At 40.2% G+C, this 24,071-nt stretch overlaps 1 protein-coding gene across 2 annotated transcripts; it reads right to left on the bottom strand.

Annotated features, from left to right (window-relative positions):
- Nucleotides 1–4,022: 4,022 nt before the first annotated feature.
- On the bottom strand, nucleotides 4,023–23,757 carry CRBN (cereblon). 2 transcript variants are annotated; one of them, XM_088532064.1, is made up of 11 exons: nucleotides 23,682–23,757; nucleotides 21,478–21,587; nucleotides 20,595–20,797; nucleotides 19,569–19,718; nucleotides 12,804–12,966; nucleotides 11,519–11,581; nucleotides 10,761–10,845; nucleotides 10,103–10,218; nucleotides 7,236–7,300; nucleotides 6,051–6,182; nucleotides 4,023–4,747 (listed from the first exon to the last, which is right to left on the bottom strand). In XM_088532064.1, exons 1-11 carry the CDS (start codon nucleotides 23,746–23,748, stop codon nucleotides 4,564–4,566), a joined length of 1,338 nt encoding a protein of 445 aa, XP_088388190.1. In that variant the 5' UTR covers nucleotides 23,749–23,757; the 3' UTR covers nucleotides 4,023–4,563. The 2 variants fall into 2 exon arrangements, with proteins under 2 accessions (XP_088388190.1, XP_088388191.1); XM_088532065.1 differs by having other exon boundaries at nucleotides 21,478–21,584.
- Between the last annotated feature and the right edge of the window lie 314 nt (nucleotides 23,758–24,071).

Here is a 24,071-nt window from a genome sequence, read left to right as displayed (position 1 = left end):
GTACAGCATATGTGTGCATACATACAGCATGGTGTGTGGGGGGGGGGGGGGTATACAAGTGTGTGTGTTCACACATACACATAGCCCTATATACATGAACACATATATATTTACATGCATATACATATGGACACCATACCATTTACATATATTTATGTATAAAACCTGTAGCTGTGGCAGGGATATGGTTTAGCAGGCAGAGCTTGAAGGTCTTGTCCATAATGAGCCCAGGATTTTATATATATGTATATAAAAATGTATATATGAATATGTATAATACACATATATATATGTGTGTATCTATATAAAAATGTTTTATATATATATATATACACACACACAAAATATGTATAATGTGTGTATATATATATATATATATGCACTCATATATACACACGCTTTTTTAATATCTACATATATGTTTTATGTAGATGCACACATATAGCTGCTCTCTACAAAGGGCTAAACATACCGTATAGCATATATATATGTGTGTGTGTGTTCATATATACAGCAAGGTAATAGGGCTAGGTATGCCAAATTGTATATATGTACATCATGGTGGGGGGGGAGTGGGAGAGAGAGACTTTACTGTATACCAGGAACTAAACAACATATACCTGTATAAGCTTTGGGCCGGGGCGCTAAGTGTACATATATACACACACACACACACACACACACACACACACATATATGTGTAGGTGTGTATACACACATATGTATGTATAGACACATTTGTGTCCACAGTGTGTGTATATATATATATACACACCCCCATTTTTATACCGCCTATGCCCACCATGCATGTGTGATATATATCACACATAGTGTGTGATATATGCACACACAATACAAAGATCTAAACAAACCATACAGCATGTATGTGTGTGTGTGTGTGTGTCTCTCCACCCTGTATACATATATACACCTTTGTACGTGGCCTTCAGCCCCACGTGTTCTCCATGGGCACTAACAGTCGTATTTCCTTTCTCCGAGTCCGGCACTTCAATCACCCACTCGAGCCCTGTGTGATTCCCTATGGATGCAATAAAGCCCGGGGCGATCCCACTGGGTATCCAACGCTCCGGCAGGGAGCTCATTCATGTGGGTGCCCTTTCCTATGAGCCGTCAGCAAAGCAGCCCCAACCCCCTGGAATAGGGGGAATGCTCCAGCTAGACCGTGGCGATTCGGGCCCCCTCCCAGAAGTGTCACCCGGCTCCAAGGGGACGTGAGGATTATAGCGACTCGCGGCTGGTAGCGGTGACGAGACTGAGGGTGCCCGGCCTGTGGCGCGCGGAGGGACAAGGGTTTAAAGCTCTGACACCTGCTTTCCTTATATCCCGGTGGCGCTCTCAGCAGTGCAGCTTCAGCGCAGGGACTCCGGGTGTGTTAAGAACCCCAGGGCCTCTGTGCATCCTGTTTTGCCAAATCCACCTCCGTTTGGCCATGGCCGGAACAGGCAGTGAGGCAACTTTGCCCATGAGGCTGGAACCGGGGCAGATCCAGGCACCAAGGGTACCCAAGCGGCATGCAAGAGGCAGAAGCTCCTTTCACATATGTTGCTTTTTGAAGCTAACAGAATTAAAAGACAAAAAAAAAAAGAAAAAAAAAAAAACATAAAGCTTGCCTTTCTTCCCATCTCAACAATTGGCAAACGAACAAATTGCTCGGATAAGTTCGGTAACAGACTGAGTTTTATTCTTAGCAAACATGTGCAAGCATCAAGGGTTTTTTTCTGCAAAGTCGTCTCCAGGGGTGGACAAAGGGAGAGCTTTCACAGAGCACTGGAACACACCTGGAAAAATAACGAGGGAAAAAAACAAGAACTGCAGTATGTACAAAAATAACATCATTATTAAAAAAGAAAAAAAAAAAAAGTACAATATTAGAAAGTGTGTTAGAAGCGTGTCTTCCCAGACCTGTCTGTGCAACTTCCATGGCTCCCAGGGACACAGGGATTAGGGCAGGGAAAAGAGAAAGAGCTGGGAGCAACCGGCACCTCCGCCTGCACCTGCAGCCCAAGCAGTTACTTGCACAAACTGCCCGTGTTCCCTTTGTCCTCAGCCCGTGGAAGCATTTGCTATCCATGCGTGTCAGCAATGCCAACAATCCCAGCAGTTTTCTCTTTAAAAAAAGAGGAATAGAAACACGGAGTGATGCCCAGAGCCCTTCCCACCGCCGCCCGTCGCGTGGGTCTGTTCCACGGCTGCCGAGCGGGAAGTTCCAGGGCATCCGGGTACCGCCAATCCCGCCGCTTTTCAACCCAGAAAGTGCCGTCAACTTTGTAATGGCAAACACGATACAGAGGATCAGGCAGATGGGAAAAGCATCATCAACACTAAAGTAAGCATTAAATTCGTTTCTGACTTATCTCACTTGATTATATTAGTTTACATTTGACTGTATGTACACAATAACAAAAATATGCCTATTTTGTGTTCAAATATCGTCACCATAACATCAGTTTTAATCAAAGCAATCTGAGAGACCTGGCCAAAACCCAGAACACCTCAAGGTTCAGCGATAGCTGAGAAAACATTCAGATCACTCACCCTACCCTCAGAGAACGTGTAAGATGAATGGAAAGGGGAGGAACGTCAAACTACACCTGAACTTGTGTCTAAATCTTGGGGGAAAACAAACCAAGTTGCAACCAAGCCGCGTTGGGTGTCTGCAGGCACATGAGCGTGTGCAAGGAGCGAGGGGGAGCCCCACAAACACGTCCAGTGGTTACAGTTTCACAGTCTCTCACTCTTCCACACTACTGCGTATCAGCTTAGTCTTCTGAAAGCTTATTAGAGAAAAATAAACAAAATACAGAGTGTTTTATTTCAGAAAAGGAGCCATCGTTCACCCTCTGCATGTTCAGAATTATATTAAAAGAAGTATTGCTTTTCACAGCGCACTGGCAAGTCCGAGCACTGCACACAAAATTAAACACGTGGTGAAGATGCCTACGGAGGGAACAGCAGTTATCACAGAAGCACAGAGGTAGAAGGCTCCAAAGAACTAAACCTGAGTTGCACAATCATTCGTTTCTATGCATCTAACAGACAAGTATCCAAACAGCCTTTCAGCTTCTAGCCTCCTCTCACACCTGCATCTTCTTCAGCTTTCAACAGACACCACATTACCATTTAAATCACCTACTTGTCTTTTAAGAGATGCTCCAGTTCAGCCTTTCACTGCATAAACCTGTCCCTGCTACAGCACATTTGATGCTCGCATGAGGAAGGGATGGAGCAAGAAGTCGTTTGTCTGAAGTGTTTTTTGTGGCATTCTAACAACACGAGTTCTCAAAGACTTAAGTGGAGAAACAGACTGAATGAAAAAGCATCAAAAGAGGGAGAAAAAAAAGTATGTATGGACACACACATACAGCAGAAATCTGTTGTCTTCAGCTTCTAGCAAAGTACATTCAGAGGAGAAAAAATTAGCAGCAAAGGCTGCCCCCTTTTGGCACCCCTTTCTGCAGCACAGACAGCACCTCGGGGGCTAAAACAACACCCCAATGCCCTTTATTACTGCTTTATTTAGTAACTTTTGCCATTTGCCAGGTGAGTGTGGTAACAACACAACATTTCACCTTATGATATGAAAAGTGTGAAAGAAAAAAGGAATAGTAAAGGTGATGTTGCCTCCACCTTGCCAAGCTATGTAGCGGTGAGAAGTCTGCAGTCAGTTATTTTAGAGTACTTCACACAACCTTGGGCAGCCGCACAGCAAACGAGGCTTTACAGAACTCATTTGAAAAGTTACTGCAAACACATTAACAGGCAATGACAATAGAGCTTATGTACTGGGATCAACCTGTGTATTTAGTTTAAATAATTAAAAAATTAAAAGATAGCTAAAGGCAAACATGCCAAGTACATCAGGTGACAAGGACCGAACACCTCATCTGAGCTTCCTTCCAAAGGGAATTGTGTGATGGAAGTGCTCTGGCTGCGGGCAGCAGAAAGCCCTTGCTTCTGCCATCAGGACCATACCCCTTGGAATAGAGATTTCAGCCTTTGCTTTCTTTGATGGTCGTTCAGTGAATACTTGAGAATCAGCACGGGCATAAAACTGGAAGCAGTACACACAGTTAGAAATGGATTCTCTGCATCACCACTAAGGGTACTGTGGGAAAACATTCCAGTGAACGGCTGGGATTTATCATCACCCAGAAATTGCATAAATCATACCTTAACTGTAATTTTAGTCCCCCTGCCCTTCTTTCACTGTAGATCAGCAGCAGTAAATACCTTCCTAAATCACACATGGAAGTGGCAAGTTCAGAGTCAAGCCTGTCCCGATGAGCGAGACGCCCCTCCTGGTGTCTCACGCTACCTCCTGTGCCAAGCTGCCTCTCCAAAGGTTCAACCTGCAATTCCCAGTGTGTCTCAAACAACAGCAATGTGTGCATACTGAGCCTGAACGGGGCCATGCCTGCTTGCTTGGCTGTTTGCTTTTCGTGTGGGGGGCGGATCTCGTTTTTTAAAATAAGCATCAGAAGCAGAACTGAGCAGAGGGGTGCGAGAGACAGACCCCGGCTCGTTTCAGAGCAGCTGAGGAGGTTACAAGCAGAGCAGCGGCGATCTGTCGTGGCCTGATTCGTCCTCTCCCTCTGGGATCCGGGGCAGGAGAGCAGAGCGCGTCAGTCCCCAGAACTTCTGAGGGGACATCTCCTTCTTGGTAGCTGTGAACTTCCAGCCCATGTGGTTCCCGCAGATTCGGCACTGGGCTATAGTCCACGCGTACCTAGAGGAAACAAAACGAGGGGTTCACGTCACCTTATACACGATGACATCTTGTAAACCCTAGAACACCGTTTGCTTGGCCACTGGGATGGGAACACCACAGCTTCTGGTGGACAAGCTGGACAGGGGTCCAGTTCCCACCTACAAACCCTGCAGATTTCTAAAAAATTCAGCCAAAAAAAACAACCCTAAAGAAGAAAAGGACTAAGGAAATTTAAGGACAAGACAAATGGGCTCCAGATATTACAGGGCACAGGTTTTCTTCAGGGAGTCTTTAAACGTGGCATTTCTTATGGCAGATGCCAGACACCCTGCTGACCTTCGCCTCATCCCTGAGCACTGCGGGGTCGTCCAGGCAAACCCACTCCAGCACGAGGACACACGAGTGGAGGCAGAGCCAAGAACCTCGGACACGCATTGAGCCACCTACCGCTTCACCCGTAAGGAGAGAACTGGTCGCTTGCAAAGAGACCAGGACAGAGCAAACAGACTGATACAGGCAAGTAAAGTGTGACAGAAGAATAATTCCTGACATTAGAACAACAACAAAAAAGACAATATAAAATATAAACGCTGTGATAAATATATTCAAGGAATATTTTTGTGAAACTATAATTCAAATATAATTTAATTTGACATTTCAGATTTTTTTTAGAGATTAAATATACAAATTTTAGAGGTGTGCCTGAAGCGTTCTTAACTAGTCAAAACCTAAAATTTAGCAACCAGAGATGGTGACATTTTGATGCCAGATTTTTCATTATTAGGCAGACTTTTATATCTTTACAATTCTGCTATTGTGTCAGACAGCAAGACTATTTAAAATCAAAGTTAAGTTAAATAAAATATTAACAATTTTAAACAAATGTAACAGAAAGTCAGGTTATGGATCTAAAAGATATTTCAGTAGGATAACTGCATTTATGCATTACTTTTCTGTGTGCACTTAAAATACTTTCTGATCAAAAAAAGCTGCATGAAAACTGAGTAGTGAATTATATAAATATAAAAAAACTCTAAGAGAATTGGCATCCTCTGTATAGTTTTCAGGTGCCAGATTGTGATTTGAAATCTTAAAGCTTTCACAGATTTAAGAGATTCAAGGGAAATTCTGCAAGTTTTACCTCAATCTTCTATTTTATTTTGTACTAACGGAAGGTCTACAGTAACTTTCAATTTTTTCATGTGCGCTCAATGACTGTGTATGTTTCAAAATGTATCTATTTATTACTCTACAGTTGCAGGAATACTTTTACAGCTAAGTTTCTGTCGTTTACCACTGAGGTTTCTTTTAATGGCATTACCCAGGAAACCAGCTGTGCTCTGTGGATGGTCGGCCGCTGAGGTTCAGGTTGCAGGCTTTGTAGACCGTCAGGGTTTCGTGGATGTATCCGTGCGGATTCACGTACGCGGCCATGGGGCCGCACAGCGACAAACTGCGACACGGAAACGACACTGCTGAGGGAGCTCCAGGAAGAAACTCAAGCTGAATTCAAGCAGCTTCCAATAAAAACAAGCACAGTCTCTCTATTCCTACTCTTAAATCTGATTTTAATATAGGAAAAACGTGCATTTACCAGACTAACTTCTCTTCGTTCATTTGCTGACATATACTATATTAATGCAGGAGAAATTGTGGTTTCTGGAATCCACTGTTTAAGGAGAAGTTAAGAAACAAGTTTTAATGACTCCATCAGGCCTGATCACTCTGATAAGGAAAACTGTGGGGAGTCTTGCTTTCTTAAGCCAAGGCATCTTTTCACCTTCACACTGACACAGGCGATGGCCAGATTTTAGTTATTCAAGATGAAAACGGGGACAAGCCTGCCAGAAATAGCAATCTTTTGGAAAACGAATCGTCTTATCACGGGTTAACATGGAGGATATTGTATAGGTCCAATATATCATGGGAACACACTGCCCAGAACAGCTGCTAGAACTAAATCATATAACCTCATATTAAGAGAGGGATCAGAAGGCTTAGGGACAAAAACAGCCAATTTCCTCATATAACAGTATTCTGGGAGTCACACAATCAGTACATGTTAATCTGCTGTCCAAGCTTGCAGACATATAGAAAGTTGGAACACCCTGTTCAGCATGATTTTTTTTTCTTTGCTATTATTTCTGAATCAAATTCAGAAGAACCCGAATTTTATGTCTAACAAACTTCTTACATTCTAAAACTCACCACAACAGTGCATAACTCTTCAGCGGAAACATGGACTCGGTGACAAAACACAGCCTTTCACACTAACTTCTACTGCAATATATGTGGTTTGGGTTATGTTTGGATTTACTAACTTTTTTATCAAAAAAAAAAAAGCTTAAATAAACAAACTTGTTTTATAAAGAAAATTCCATATAAATGTGTATTTAGATTTTATGAAAGCATGGAAATTGCAATACCTCTATCCTAGCTTAATCTGGTTTGCTGTGTCAACAGTTCTGATCAAGAACCTCCCAAGGATCAAGAGCATTAAACGCACCTGAATATTTCATTCTTGGTTGTTATTTCTGTATCTTGGCATTGCTTACAGCAGAGAGATGTACACTGGAAAAGAAAAAAAGAGGATAATTTCATTCATTTTCAGACACTTGTCAGCACAGTGGCAAATAATAAAAATTTCTTTCCTTCTCTCAGAATAGACTTTCTATCAATTCCTTTTCCAATCTGTTCAGTAGTCACTTACTTCTTCTGTTGATACTAAAGCATACTTTTTATGTATTTATTTAAGTATGAATTGTTCTCTAAAAGAAAAACACAGTTTTTATTTACAATTATTTTTTAAGGATTCACAAAAACAAGAGGTATGGATTAAACAACTATAATAAATGAATCAACTTTGTAAGGTCTTTAAAAGCTAATTCGGAAACTAAAAGCTGTTGGTCTTCTAAGACAAAACAGAAAAAAAGATGGATGAGTACAAATGCAATCATTATGATTTTACGAAACTTCTGAAGTTTGGGAATTCTGTAGTGTACATCAGTGACTTATTTCCTCAGGAAAATTAAGTAACATGTATTAATCTTTCTCTTAAGAATTATAAGACACAAATTTATCTCCTACAATTTCTAGAAAGTAGGAAAGATCATCACTGACATTACCCAGAAAATACATATTTAAGTGAGCTTGGTAGAATACTTAACTGTACATTCTTAGGAGGTACAATAGTTCTACCTCTTTTTAGGGATAATGCATGTGAAATTCTGTCAAGGATCCACCTTATCTTGGAAGAAAATGCTGCTTCAGGGATCTTTACTTGGAAAAATCCCTGCGTGAGCACATTTCCTTTTAAAAATTCAAATAAATCACAGCTTGTGCTCCTGATTCTTCCCGAGTTCTGCCTCCTACCCTGTTACTGTGATGCTACACAGGTATTTGCCAGCCTTTCTTTCCCTCCATTCTGCTTCTCTGGTTGCTGAGTTTCAGCTTCCTCCAGCTCCTTTCCTTGTGGGTTGCTCTGGTTCTGCCCCCCAGTTTCAACACACTCACTACGGATCTTTGCGATCGAAGGAAGAAAAAGTGCTGTGCTGTGCACAGATACTATTAATCATAGGCCAATTTGCTTTACTTGCCATCCTAAAGCTCAGCTGGCCTTCCTCTCCCAGCAGTGACCTTTAATGCCTACAATCTCTGCTCTCTCACTTTAATCACCCTTATTGCAGACTGTGATCTTATGTTCACATATCCCTCTCAGAATCCAATTTAGGCAGCGACTTAATTCTATCCCTCTGTTTCCAAATCTGGTTACTACAATTAGCACTTGCAAGCAGAATTCATGAAGTGTTATACCTGTGAGCGACACACATTCCTCTAAAAGTAAGGAATTTTAAAGGAATGCCAGAGCACCCCTTACTTTTTTTTAAGAGTGGATTTGTTCACATTAAATGTTGATAAACTCCCTAAAATATAATGTACTTACCATTCTTACACTAAACATTTCCCTAAATACTGTAACAAACATTTACACAATACTACATGTTGATGCAGAAAACACTTCTTTAACACTTCCAGAGAAAGAAAAGTTGTGGACTAAAATCAACTTTACCTTAAATTTTATAAGAGTAATTTAACTGTTCCGGTCTCCTTGAGATTTATGAAATATATATGAATATATATATAATAAATATATATTATGAAATACATAATATACTGATCAGCCACAGTTCTGCGAAGTATCTGAATTTTATTTTTTTCCCAGCTCTTGGAGCAGTGAAATGACAATGAAATTTAACATGCTTACAAATGCTCATGTGAAAACACCTGTTTTTATCAATTTGAAAGAGAAGTTCTTTTCTCTCTCCTTTTCTCTGCACATCCCCGTCTGGAATTTTTGTGCAAGAGCTCTGGGAAGAGGAGAAAGCATCAAACAGAATCCCCAGCTCTCTTCTCCCCAGACACAGGCTTGCCAAACCTCCAACAAAAAAAGCACAACACCAGCACCAGGCAGGACTGGGGTATCCCCAACAACCAGCAGCAACTGTCAACCAGCAAGGTGACAGTCAGTTAGGGTTGCAGATATAAATACACGACCCTCTAGGACTGGGCTGAGGCAACATTCATCTGTCCATTCAAATAGCACATACTGAAAATTGAAATAGGGAGCAGCAATCTGATCCACTACTGGAAATGCTGCAAGATGTTATAGCAAATGCTGCTCCTAGAAGAGATTTATTCAACAGGAGATTGATTGGTACTTAATTGCATCAGATTTACAATGTGTAATACTATATTTATTTTAGAGAAATGTTACCATGTGAAAATAAAATTTTAATATTCTAAATTTAGAGTGTTACAGAGTCTTGGGAAGAACATTCAAGGAAGACAAGACAAATTTTAAATCAGCATAAAGAGACTTAACAAGTCAATACATGTCTTATTAAAAGTCATTTTGCCTAATATTTATTTAGATGTATACTCAATAGCAAAAAATAAATCTTTGTAGAAATGAGCTATGAAATTCACAATTTTTCGTGGTACAATGCTACTCGATTGTTTTGTATTATACTGGCAGTGTGGCATCCTTATTTTTAAAACATTAGTACAGGCTCCATAAGACTTCTAGCACCATCTCTTGGCTACGACAGTGCAGTAAGATGTTGAAACACAGTTTCTAACAAAAGCAAATATTATTTTAATTTTCTTGCTTGCAGTTAAACATGAAATCTAGTCGCAACATTATATTTCCAGAAAAAAAAAAAAGGAGGAAGGAAAAAATAAAACAATTCCCAAATTCATGCTCTAAAACTATTATAGACAAATTTTAAACATTTTCGTTATAAATTATTGTAATCACTCACATTTTTCAGTAAGAGCTATTCAAAGTAAGCGGCAGGTAAGGAAAATACTCACTTTGTTCATAATATCTAATTCACATCGGAGTCTCTGGACAGCACTACCTATTTTTAGCAACTGTATACGTAATGCATCATCAATAGGCAGGCAGGCAGCAACTCTGTAAGAAAAATCTAGAAATGAAGAAGTACCAGGCCCGTTAGAATGCGAGAGAGAAATCAAAACTACTGCTTATACTCAGTTACAGATTGAAACGTAAAACTTTATTGTGATCCGGTTACTGAGGCCATGTTCCCTCATGAATGCTCTCATGCCTTATCAAGGGTAATGAGAGGTAAGCACCAAGAGATTACATAAGCAAAACCACTTGGACTCATTTAATAATAATAAAAATCCAGTATGCTTTTGGTTCATTTTCTTATGAAGCATTTACTTTGTATTCCTCCCTACAGAAAGCACAATAGACTCTGTTTCTCCTACATGTTTCGTAAAACTCAGATGAACTGCATGACTTCCAAGAGATATATCTTCCTTTTGTCAAATCTGGCTGAAATCAGACATTAAAATTTATTGGAAACTGGGAGTGAGGGATGAATTACCAACAAAATAAGCCTTGTGTGTGTTTTTTTTTTTGTTTGTTTGTTTTAAAAAAAGGAGACCTGTTCTTTTTCTTTTCTTAATCAAATTTAAGTTCACAAGATAAAGAACATCATACCTATTGGGTTTGTTGGCAGAGATTCATCTTTAAGATTTTCATCCCATTCGTGTAGCTGCCTCTTGACTCTTTCCATCAAGGTTTCCTTTTGTTAGAAGAAAAGCCTTATTTAAATACATAGGTATTTCTGTTTTGTTAAAAACAAAAAAAGGAAGCAAAATGTAGAGTAAGCTATTTGCCCTAGGTGCTCTTAAAACTTATAGTAACTACATATTCACCTCATATTCATGTATTTTAAGCTAAATGCAAAACAAGGTGGGAAATAGGCCAGATTCAACTAACAGCTAGGCAGTCATAATTCTCACCTGAGATAAGCAGACAAGTGTTCAAATGCCAGGACAGTGTGAACCAGAGCAGGACTAGCCTTCTCCATACTTCTCCCTCTCTTACACCAATTGCTTTCTTTTGCATGCATACATACATATATATATATATATATATATATGTATGTATATAAATACCATTTTTTAAAAGCAAAACAACTCTAGAGTTGGAGCAAGTTTTTGTTCTGAGACGACACAGTAAGGACCCAAATCTCTGTTATCCACCCCTCTATCCACCCTATACACCTATACCTCTACCCACCTATACCAGCTATACAGAGGAAGAACCTCTCCTGTTCTTTTAGCAGTAAACTAAAAACTATGCTCTTGTTTAAAATACAACCTTCTATCCCATTAAATTAAAGATTTCTTGTTTTGTACGAAAACATACAAAATTAATTGTAGATTACTTGGTAATATTTAGTATGAACTTACAGCGTCATATAAAGAGTAGAGCCAGGGAGGCCAAGACGTCAAACTTGCACAGTGAAACTTCCTCTAAAACCAAAACACATTTTTATTTCTTAAATATGGCAGGCATTACCCACAGATCTTGTTCAAATAATAAAACCAAGAAGATATCCAACTCTTTAAAGACATAACACATCATCACCATCAGAACTGGAACTTCCACAGGAGGCTTCCAAAGCACTTTGCAAATACATAGAGTGTAAGACAGACAACATACAGATTTTCTCACAAAAGCTCTCTCAGCAGTAAAAGGACATTTATGTTTAATAATAAGATATTATGCCTTTCAAAAGAGCATCCATCTCAAATTTAGACAGTTCACATATTCAAGCAGTATTAAATAGCACATCTATTCTTTAGTTTCCATCAACTGTCGCTATTTCAACAACTACAGAAAATCATCCATTATGTAAGGTGATTATGTTATTTCATATCAATTTGGTCAAATGAATGAATAAGTAAAATAAGGAGATTAATGAGACAGATCAGGTATTTTAAGCCGACGTATATGAATTCAAAAGGCATACAATGACACTTTTTAAATGGGGAACAGATCTGTTAAAAACTTAACTAAAAATATCAATGATATATAAACAAGTTAGGAGTTCCAGAAGGTACTTCTCAGAGCTGAACAATTACCGTTGGGTAACCATAATGTTTAATCTCTCTCTCTCTCACATATACATACACACACAAACAAAAATAAAGATATATGTTTTTATATATATAAAAATACTTTGACGGTCTCATGACTATCTTTTACTGATGATTTACTGAAGATTATTTATTTTCTAAAACCCAGATTTTTAGCCTTCCCAGTCTGTTTGTTTAACTGACAACATAAATATCTGCAAACATTATAACCTCACTGGTCTTAAAAACACTAATATTCCCAAATAAACACATTCAGAAAGGAAAAAGACATGCAACTACAGTAGAACAGCTCTAATTTTCCTGTTTAGTCATTATACCTTACAACTAGTTTTGTAAGATATACATGCACAATTTGATTCTCTAAAAAGTAAAAATACTGTAATTAAAATCTAGTAGAACTCATAAAACAAAATGTTTGCTTCTCAGTTACCTGCAACAGACAAAAAAAATCTCACAAACTCCAGCAAAAGCAGGAAGCTGACATCTTAGCATCCCAGTTTGTTCATCTTCCTCTAAAGATGCACAGATGGAATTTTATATCGATTTTTGAAATACCATCAAAAATAAAAAATAAAAAACACAATTAGCTTCTGACCTTTTGATATTTCTGCCACCACTGATGTACAGCTCGGTCCTTCCGTGATGCAGGTTTTGAAGAAGGAAATATGTGGCATCGGTTGAGAGATTGCAGCTGCACTGCTGACATTGTTGAAGGCAGCACCCGTTCAGGAAGGATTTGTACTTTAGCCTGTTGGATTCTGATAAAGCGGAAAAAAAGGAAGAACAAAAAAAGGAGAGAGATGTACACACACACGAGTTTCGAAAATGGATTTTACTGCTTATAAAAACATGGGCATATGCAATAGATCAAGCTGCTACATGGTGATACGGAATTCAAACAGGAACCCATTTCATCAGATTTTACAACTGTACTAACATAAATCAAATTACCTCAGGAAACATACAGTATATTTGTAATAAAACAAATACTATTGTAATATACGGAATATCTCATGACACTGGCTAAATTCTGAAAGCCTTTGTGCTGACCTGAGATGAAGGTAGGAACATTAAAGACTCTTCAGCCTTACTTTTCATTCTCCTTTAAAAATCAGGATGATCTATTTACCAATACCAAGTATTTTTGCACTGGCACACAGAATTTTAAAAGGAATCACTGGTTTAACTTCTTCAGCCTAAAGCACTTGGCTGTTTTTTCCTCTCACAGTTAACTTCCTTTTCCATGGGGTACAATGTGCTGTCTCTATATTTTAGGAGACAGGTTATCAGTTGGGATTGTGGCAGAAAGAATTAAAGACAGATAGGCAGTGGCTGCACAGCAGAATATTCTGATATCTCAGCACTGTATTTTTAGATTTTTGTCTCTTCGAGTTGCTTTTGGTATTAAGCTAATACCCAGTTAACACATATCAAACCCCCAGAAAGGACAACTGGCTGAAGTGCAGTTTGCTATCATCAAGCTACAAAAGCTTATGTGCCTAGCCTGAGTTCAGAATCAGCAGAAACAGGATAGAGACTCTGATCGTTTATTAATCTCTTAGTATCAACCAGGTCACCTACTCCACATAGTCAAGTAGCTGCTGTCTCTAGTAAGAAAGAGTTTACATTTTCAACAGTTATCATGAATCAGAAATCCTGAAATATTAAGACACCTCTTTATAAATTTGCAAGTGTACTTACAGGCAGGATTAACACTGAAAATGATTTTTTTTGCAGTAGCCAGAGATCTTTGAAGCACACTCTCTTCGTATTCACTATAGATGCATGCAATGCCCATGTGCCAAGACACTAAAATTCTTGCTGGCAACAGCTATTAACCCAGTCTATAGAAGCCCTGGTATTCTCAACCCTCTGCAAACAACGTGCCCACAAGCTCATGCTAACAGCCCTCACTGCCAGCTTGTGGGGTTCTGACAACCAAACTCATAATAGCACTAGTTTCAGGTCAGAAAGCCTTGGAAACTTCACTAAACAAGGCTGCAGTTATGTAAATGCTTTTACAGTGTAGGATGCTTAACAGATGACTCTTGCAAATAACAGAATTAATCAGAATTAATTAGCCCAACCACTGAATTTAAAATGCCTGGGTTTCATTTTCCTTGGGGCAAAATTTCAGGCATTTCTTACTTCATCAGGCTCACAAATCACTAAGTCTACTCAAACACTGACTGAATCACTGATACTTAGGGCACTCACCCACGAGCCCTGGTCACTTTCCCTAATGTAACTTGCATGAACTTGCTTTAAAGAAATGCTGGGAAGTGTTTCTATGTTCTGAACACCACCCAGAATGCTGATTTTGAGCAATAATTCTGTAACTTTGAATCCCACATGCAACCCTACAGAATTCTCAAGTATGTGACTATGCTTCTAGAACTACCAATAACAGAAGTGGAAAGGAAAGTTGTTCTTACACCACCTCTCTAATTTTCTATTAATGAAGAGGCAAGAATACATTTTAAGGAATACCTCTAGACTGATTACAGATCAGCTGTTCTCAGTCATACCTGCAGACTGTGAAACTGGTGTCTTGCTGTGATGCAAAAATTCACAATCTCATGTTCAATGTCTTGGCTACAGCTGGTTGATATGACAGGTCATTATTTTAGGTCTTCAAGAGACGGCTGTACTTTTGCCAATATGGATTCCAATTTGGCTCTAAAAAGTCTGGTTAGATGCTAACCTCTTTCCTAATTTATTTTGTAACCAAACTGCAACTTCAAGACTTCTCTTAATTTCACAATCTCCTGGTAACAATAACATTTACAAATCTTGATGATACAGATGAGCTACAACACTGAGCTAAGACAACTCTAAAATATTCTCAGTATCACTTGGAAGCCAAATAGTAACATGAAAACCATTCTGCGTCTCAAATAGCATTCTGAAAGCCTTTAAACATTTAAAATCCAAGAGAGGCATTTACACACCTTTCCTTTTAGGCAAAAAAGGAGGATTCCAGTACCTATTCATAAAAAATTGAAAAAATGGGAAGTAAAGATGGAGTAGGGAAGAAGAGTGGTGGAAGAAGTCACTGTCCATCACATGTCTGTGAAGACAGAGGGAGATCTACTCTCCCCCTCTGCCCATACGTCTGATATCTTCCAAAGACACCACTGATAAAAGTGTCAGGGCAGATGTCACATCTTTGGTAAGCTTCTTGCATTATTTTAGATACGGAAAGAAGAAAAAGAGCCTAGCAGGCCTAGGAGGGAGTAATTTGTCTTTTGATAGAAAGCCACTGTGCTCAGAAAGCGAATCTCCCTACGCCACTTGCCTTAACTGCCAAAGTAGGATGATCTTCTGGGTTGCTACTAGAATGATTACCACAGCCTATGTCTTTCAGCACGTGCTCTCTCAACTTCTAGGTATCTGAGGAATACTCGTAAGGCAGCACAGAAAGGCAAACTTATCATCTGTTGGATTAAAAAACACGTTACAAAAGAATCTGCATCTCCACTAGAAAGTTAGAAGAAAAAAAAAAAAAAAAATCAAAAACCCTGAGTCAGACCATGAAACAACTATCAGTTAACATTGCCTTGAGACCAGGGCTTTGAAACAGCCACCCTTATTGACAGAAACCAGCAATTGCCCCCAGAAAGCAGAAAGCAGTTTGTCACTAAACTATGTTAACTTACTATAAATAAGAAATTTGCACTTTGCCATAAGCACATGGTAATTAGAAACACCAAGAATGATGACAAACTTTTTTTTTGCTATGAAGATTGGTGGCATTCCTTCTTTATCAAAACGTCTGCTAGACCAGTGACACTTGTATTCAAAGCACCTAACAAAAGCAGTAGGAAAACCGGAACCAGGGTCTCTACACGAATGCTTTATTTTTACAGAGAGAACATAACATGATTTTTATGTCGTCTCCAACGTACGGACAAAAGTGGAACCGAACTGCTACACTACCAGGCTCCTGAAACAGCTCACTGATAGAAAATTAGTTTGCTAGGACAGGAGTCTGGAGAATGTCTAATAACCTGCAGAGAGGATCATTTCCTCGGGACAAACTGAAGAACATCTGCTCACGTCTCCAAAGCATACTAAGAACACTAAAGAGATTCAACTTGACTAATCACTACTAGGACAGGAGGTTCTGTAAAGCAGGTTGGTACAGAAGCACAGAGTATCCACAGGGATTCCAAGGTCTACTGACAAGGAGCTTCCCAACCCAGGCAGTACATACATAAGTACCAAAACCCATACAGGATTACTCAAGTGAGTGAAAACCTTCAGATTTACTTCTAAGTATATGTTTAGCTGAATAACCACGTTGTAAAGAAAACTAAAATAAAATACTTTGGTCTGTGATAATTACTTCATGTGACTTGTTTTTCTTTGTTCTTTTTTAATAGCTAATTATGGCTTGAAAGTTCAACTGGCAGAGTTTCATTTGGCACTATCGTAATAGAAAACAAACAGCTATTTTCAGTCTAAGTGTAGAAAACATATTTCTAAGTAGAACGTATCCTCAAAGTTACATTAAATCTCCTGGAAATCACACTATCATAAGATCTTAAGGCCCACAAGAGGTCTAATATTTGAAAGTTGAGTATTTTAATGTATTCCAAAAAAAACAGTCTGCCTCGATTAGAAACTAAATCCCACCTGCCTTCAAACATTTAAAAATCCACACTTGTGAATGAAACTTGCAAACATGCTGTTTAAGAGTGACCTTTCCCAGCCTGCAGATGCAAAAGTGTCATAATAAAATGTTTTAACAGCAGAACAAACGCAAAGTACATCTCACTGTTGTAGACACTGAATTCTCAAAAACAATGCCACTGCTACTGTAGTTATCCAAACACTGCCATCTTGTGTTCAGACAATAGCTTTTCTCAGCTGTAAAATTCAGAATGTCACATGCAACCAAGGGGTTAGATGGTGAAGAATAGCAAAGTAACACAGGTATTCCTCATTTCTTTAGCTGCATGTTTTTAAAACACAAGAAAATGCTAAGTTCAGACTGCTGAGCTCCTGATGACCAGAGACAAAATGTATCCTTAACTGTTAAAGGTCATGCTCACTTTCATAATGGACAAGGGCACCAGTTACCTGGAGGCTGGGTAATGGCCTCCCCTAGCAAATTCTTCCATATCACTGGCATCACACTGGAAGATGGAAAGGGGGCTTGGAGCAAGGCAGAAGTCTACTACTGAAGCTGACTGGAGACAGCGGTTGCTGTAAGAAGCGCATGAAAAGAACTGCCAACCAGTAAGAGGAGAAGTGGCAGCTGCCCATAAGTAGCAGTGAACAGTGAGAGCTGGGTCAGAATGGAAGAGGTAAGACTTGCAGAAGGTAAGTGTGTACAAAACTGCAACAGTGCTTAAAAAACAAAAAACAGAATTTATTATTTGTGGCAAAATAATCTCAGGAAAAGACACCAAAAGGAAGCCAACTGAGTCAGGCAGTAAAAAAATCCTACCTTTAACAACACCCCTTAAAACCTCTCTTCTTCCCCTGTTTCTACAGCAGCAGCATCCCTTCTGTGTCTCCTCGTTACAGGCTGGTGACAGCAGAACATACTGTGCCTGGTTTTGAGCTACAAGTTTGTGCTGGCCAGTCAGCCCACACATATCCAGACTGACTAGCAGCACACCAGAGTATTAGCTAAGTCCAGAGAAAGTCTTTCCAAGACTAAATTAATCTCCTCCATGGACCCGATCATGAATTTTCATGAGCCCTGTAGAAGCTTAATCATCTTTGAGATCTTGTTTTGTCAAACATGGCTGAAAGAGGCCAAGAAGTTCATAAGGTTACTGGGGGCAACAGGATGGAGAGACAAACAGGAATTTATGTATATATAAGCTGTCTGCTTCACAGACTATAAAAATCTTTGCTACATAATACTAAAGATTTAAATCCCTAAAAGGACAAATACTGAAAAAATTTCCCCTCCTCCTCTGTTCACATTCAACATGAACACTATGTTCATCTTACACTCATCATGTATGAAGGTCGATTTATTTTATTTACTCCTTGCAAACCAAAGCCCATCTAGATACCAATGCACAGTCTATTTTCTTATCCCTTCCAGACTTTTTTTCTGCCCCAGCACTAGAGAACGAAGGGCAACACAGCACAGAACAGCCGACAGAAGGGAACATGGAATTATGCAATTGCTGTGTGCTCCTCATCAGCACTTGCATGGATTACAAATGCAGTGCAGGAGAAGGAAGATGAAATAGCAGGTGAGGTTTGGATGCCTCATATTTAGAAGAGCTCCCACACTGAAGCTGGAATGCTTTTGTCTAGGGGTGTTAGTGCAGCCACCAGCCAGGGAGCATCCATTTCAAAAGGATCTCAGAGCTAACCCTCTTTTATCACTGTGGGCATAGCTGCCTTTGATAGCCTGAACAATATTTAGTATGAGCTCATTTCAACTTCTGTTCCAGTTCAGGTTCTCTCTCTCTCTCTTAGCCTCCAAAAACCAGAAAAGCTTCATGAAGAAAAATAATTCAGAAGTAACTTGTTTCCTTGCCATTATTACCAGTCTCCGGTTCTCCACTTTTCTAATGCTTCCTGTGAAAAACACCACCCCTCTGGGGCCCCATGACATCCTTTCTGTACTTGAACCATGCAGCTGAATCCTCTGCATACTGCTGAGGCTCAGTAGATAAAGATCTCGCAAAGTACAAAAAAGGACAAGCTTATTTTTCACAGTTCCAGTGTCATCCCCTTGCCTGCAGCAGCTCAGAGCTGCAGCTGCACATAAACACGCTCAGCTCAAGTTGTACATGCCCAGTGCAGACCATCTCTGGAAAGAAATGCAAGTTACAGTTTGTCAGAGGCACAGAATCTGGCCAGTATCAGGGAGGCTTTTCACAAAGATAGTTGAAGGCATAAACTTAATAAAGGAGCTTCCTCTCATTCCGCATCAGGATTGAAAATGGGATGTGAAAGAGTCTAAAAGAAAACTTCCCAATTTTTGACACAAATCAACAATTTTCTCCTGCCTTATTCAGAAACATATTCATTCTGACAAATGTTTTCTCACACACACACACCAAATCACACCATTTGAAGACATTCTTTAGAAAATTCTAGAGAAAAGTTACTAACAACTAAAATATGAGTCTTAGAAGAGCAAATGTCAGAAATCCTTAATAACCAGAGGAGCTGCTGGTCAACTGTATAATTAGTATACCAATTAAACATTTGTTCAACTGAAAGTGTAGATTCACAAGCAGTACAATGTAAATGCCTTGGTGAAAACAACAAAAGGCAGAATTTTCAGAAAGATATTAAGTATTATACATTTTAGCAGTCTACTATGCAAAGTGCTGATAGGACAGGATATGCAACATGCAAAATTAAATTATTTTCTTACCCATCTGACTGAGGTCTGATTTCAAGCACCTTGAACCTTTGTCTCCCTATTGCTTTCACTTTGACAGTTTCAATTCCAAATTCCTGCTCTTCTCGGTATGCATATATTTCTGCTGTTGTTCCAAAATGTGCTTCCCTTTCACGTGCATTACTAAAGCAAAATAGAATAATAATAATAAAAAAAAAAAACAGGTTACCTATGCTCCAAATAACCCTGTTCATTCAGATTTCACTTGTTTTTCTGCCTACACCAATTGTCCATGTTTAGTCAATTTGAAAAAGTAAACTGGGTTAAATACCTTCAAACTGACTGCAACCATTATTTCTCCTGTTTACAAGTAAGTTCTATTTTGTTGAAGATGAAGATTTGGTTTTATTTTAGCATGTAGAAGTGAGATTCTAGGAATACAGGGATCAAAAATGTATTTGAAATGTAGTCACTGAAAGTGCTAGAACTCTTTAGATTGACTTTCTAAAAACAGCTGCTCCCATATTTCACATAATTAAACTGTAGTAAACTGGGGTAGAAAGGAAGAACATTACCAGCCTCTTTTGGTACAGATTACCCTTTATTTTCTCTGCAGTTCTATCAGCTCATTTCTCTCAACTCTGATGTTAAACAGTTATCTATGCTTGTTAAATTATACACAAGTATATATGTTTAAGACAATGAAGTCCTCATAGCAAGACATCTCATTTTTTGTATTTCAAGTTGAGGCTTTTTCTTAAAGCAAAGTACAGAAGTGCACTCAAACAGTTACTGAAATCAAGAGGATGTGTGAACAAGGAAAGCAAGTCAACACTTACTGTTTCTCTACACAAAAGGAATGGTTTTCTGATGCTGTCATGCAGCTGCCCAACATCCCTTTCACTGCGCGTTGGAAGTTTGTCTAACAGTTTCAAACCTCAACTTTTGTTATATACCACAAAATGGACGCAACTATCTGCTTTTGATCTAGGGTCCAAAAGAAATCAGCACTAAAAATACATGTTCCATACCAGCAGTAAATCCACTCGTGTATTTTACCTGTATGCAAGAACAGCAAATGTTCTGTCTTTCTGAATTAAATTCCGCACCATGCTAACCTCTTGAGGGTGAAAAAGCTGAAGAGGCAACGTCTGTCCAGGAATCAACATCACCATCACGTGAGGCAACACTGGAATCACCTGACAGCTGTCATCATCGTGCACTGTTCTCCCATGAAATTCTTCCATATCAGAACCTAAATACTGAAAACAAAAGGAAATAATGCTCGCATAGGAGGCTTTTGTTTTATAAAGATGAAATAAAATGAAGTTGTTGCTTTATGGATTTTACAATAGAGTTGTACAAAAACAATCGTAAGAAGTCAATGATTCTAAAAAGTGAGCCTGGTCCACTGAATACTCATATGCAGTGCATCTTCAGAACGTTATGCATTCACTATCATGGGTTACCTGCTTATGCCAGACCACAGGACGTGCTCCACGGAAGACTCTTTTTGGACTTGAGTTGAATTAGCATCTTTGCTAACACAGAACACTGCTTATTTCTACCCCAGTGTCTATGGGACAAGTCACAGCAGCAAAGGCCTCAGCTCTGCTACCCCTGAAACACCTGGGGGGGATCCCATGCAACAGTACAGAAGTGGACAGAAACTTCTGGACTGGAACCATTCAAGGACACCCTCTGAATGGCTCACGGCAAAAATCCCCTGTCCACTATGAATGAGCAACAGAGATCAGCAAGCAGAATACATACAGATTATTACATTTCTAGCAAGATTCACTCATCTAGCTTAGAATCAGCAGGCATACCACTGCATTTATTCAGCAGCTTTATCAAAATCAAGGGGTATATGTATATATATCGCCCAATTAAAACCTCTCCAAAACATATTTAGAGGAATATATAGAGAAAAAGAACATACCACATGTGACGTTGGCAAGCTGGTGTCAAAATTAATGATATTTGGCTTTTCAGCTTTACTATCTTGATCTTCAATTTCCATTTCATTGTCATCCTCTTCCTCACTCTCTGCTGATAAGCGCATACAAAATATTATGTAGAAATCAACAAGCAAAGTTTAAGACATTGAGAAAAGCTCTGTGTTCACACATAGCCCCTTCCTGGCATTTCTAGACAATTTGTTAACCTTGTTGTTAAGGAAGCAATATGACTCTGCAAAGGACTTCAGATACAAAATAATACTTAAAACTTACTATTTTCTTCTCGTTTCTCAATTCTAGGTGCTACTCTTAAAAATACTTTTGGACAGAGGATAGTTTTACTTTGGAAACACAAAAGCAGTGCATTTATCTGTATGAAATGCATTTCAATAATTTATAGAGAGAACTAAACAGCTACCCTGATTATTTAAAAAAAAAATCAAATTTCATATGGCAGTCCTTATTTAAGCATAAATAAAAAAAGAAAATCAAATGAATATATCTGTCTAAAACATTGGCTTCACTGATCATTCTGTGATCTAGATCTACTTAAAATGTGCAATAATTACATTGTTTCCAGTATGTATTTACATTACAAATTGCATTACTTGATCCTATTTACTTTACACCAGTAACACAGTCAGCATTTACCCACCATGTCCGGAATGAATGTTGTTATAAACCTTCCAAGTCAAATCTGGTGCTTTTTTACACCAAGAAGCAAGGGACAACCACAGTGGTGCTGAAAACCATCATTTAGAGCTTGAAAACCAAGGCCTCACAACAGGGGCAGAAACCACCTTCATGATGGCCTATTTAGCTGCCTGCCTCTATGATTAACATTTTTTTTAAACACACAATCCAGCCCTGAAAATTGCAGGGTAGAGTCACTGCCTTGCAACAGAAAGACACTGCCGAAGCAGCCCTGCTTCAGAAACGGGAGGTCCTCCACCCCCTTTTTTACTGATAGGTGATTTTTGTGAGTGGGAGGATGAGAGAACGATGAGGAAAACATTACTCACGGCTTCGGGAAAACCTCCCATCTCCCTCCGTGTTCATCTGGCACGGCTGCCAGAAGCATCTTTCACAAAATGCTTGGCTGATATAATTTCACTTTTTTTAAAAAAAAAGTATTTCCTAGTTTACAGAACCTTCTCTGCTGGAGGAACAGAGCCCCACTGATGTTACAAGTCTATCCCACACCAATTATTTCTCAACAAGAAAAAATTAAGCATAAGAAGGATAAAAAAAAAAATGTTTGGAGACTCTCTGGTACCCTACCTAATTACATAACTTAAAGCATTGAGGCATCGTCTCCCATATCGTTATTAAAAAATACCTCTTTGCTGCATAAAGTCTTTCTTCTGCTATACTGAGATAAGAACTTTAAGTCTAACTCACTGCAGTCTTTAACATGTAAAAAATGGCCAGCATTTTGCTTAGTTCGGGTGGGTAGGGGGGACGATAGGAAGTTTTGTGGGGTTCCCAAGCAGCAGGGATGGCAGCGTCCTGCCAGCGCACGCCCTGCTGCACGTGCAGGCTCGCTGGTTTCTGCTCACGAGCACGCGGCATCGTCAGCGTTTCCATGGCCTTCTGGAGGGGCCTTTCCTCCGCGCGCCGGCCGCGACGCACTGCGCTGCGGTGGCACCCTGCGAGCGCGGAGCCAACACCGGCTCCAGCGGAGACAGCTACAGGAGCGACGTCTTCTCCGTGTTACCACGGATATTTTTAGCTATTTTTTCTTTTTTAATTGTTACTTTTGCTTTCAGCTCCCTCTAGGCAGCGGCCGTGCGGGAGGCGCCGCTTCTGCTCGGGGCAGCGCGGGGCGCTCGCCCGGCCCCTTCACCCCTCGCGTCGCTCCCCGGGAGGCGGCCAGGAGGCCCGAGACGGCGGCGAGGGCAGCGCCGCGACACCGAATATTGTGATTTTTCCCTATGATTTAAATACGGAGGAATCCGCGCAGGCTCTCCTCCTCGAGGAAACTGCCCTGGCTGCCGCATGACCCGCAGGATCCTTTATATTCCCCCCGCTCCCCGCTGCACTCCCGTGACCCTGAAACTGCGCTTTTCCCCCGCTTTATCCGAGCCGGCGCGCAGCGGCCGCTGGAGCCGCGAGCGCGGGGCCGGCAGCGGCAGGGCCCGGCTCGTGCCGGCGGGCCCCGGCGTCCCCGCGCGGCCGCCATTACCCGGCACGAGCTGCAGGCGGTTGCCCATGTCGTCGCGAGGCTCGCCGCCTCCCTCCTCGGCGGCCATCGCTGTTTACCCGCGGAGCAGCCTGGGAAGCGCCGCGCCGCGCGGCGGGCGGAGCGAGCGCGGGAGGAGCCCGAGCGCCGCAGCGGCCTCCAGCGGCGCCGCGCGGGAGCCGCCGGTTCGAGCCCCGCCGCCGCCTCCGGGAGGCCGCTGGTTCGAGTCCCGCCTGAGCACATTCCCGGCTCCAGCGCATTTTATGGGATTTATTTACCGAAGGGTCATCATTTTTTTTAAAGCGCGACTTTATTTTTTTTTATTTTATTCATTTTTTTAAAGAACTTATTTTGCAGAGGCTTATCAAATTTAATAGTTGGCCGCTCACTTTG

The sequence above is a fragment of the Tinamus guttatus genome, unplaced genomic scaffold (assembly GCF_059628265.1).
Source record: "Tinamus guttatus ecotype Peru unplaced genomic scaffold, ASM5962826v1 Tinamus_guttatus_pri_ptg000451l, whole genome shotgun sequence".
Lineage (NCBI taxonomy): Eukaryota > Metazoa > Chordata > Aves > Tinamiformes > Tinamidae > Tinamus > Tinamus guttatus.
The sequence above is the reverse complement of the archived record's forward strand: the minus strand, read 5'-3'. Positions and strand labels throughout refer to the sequence as shown.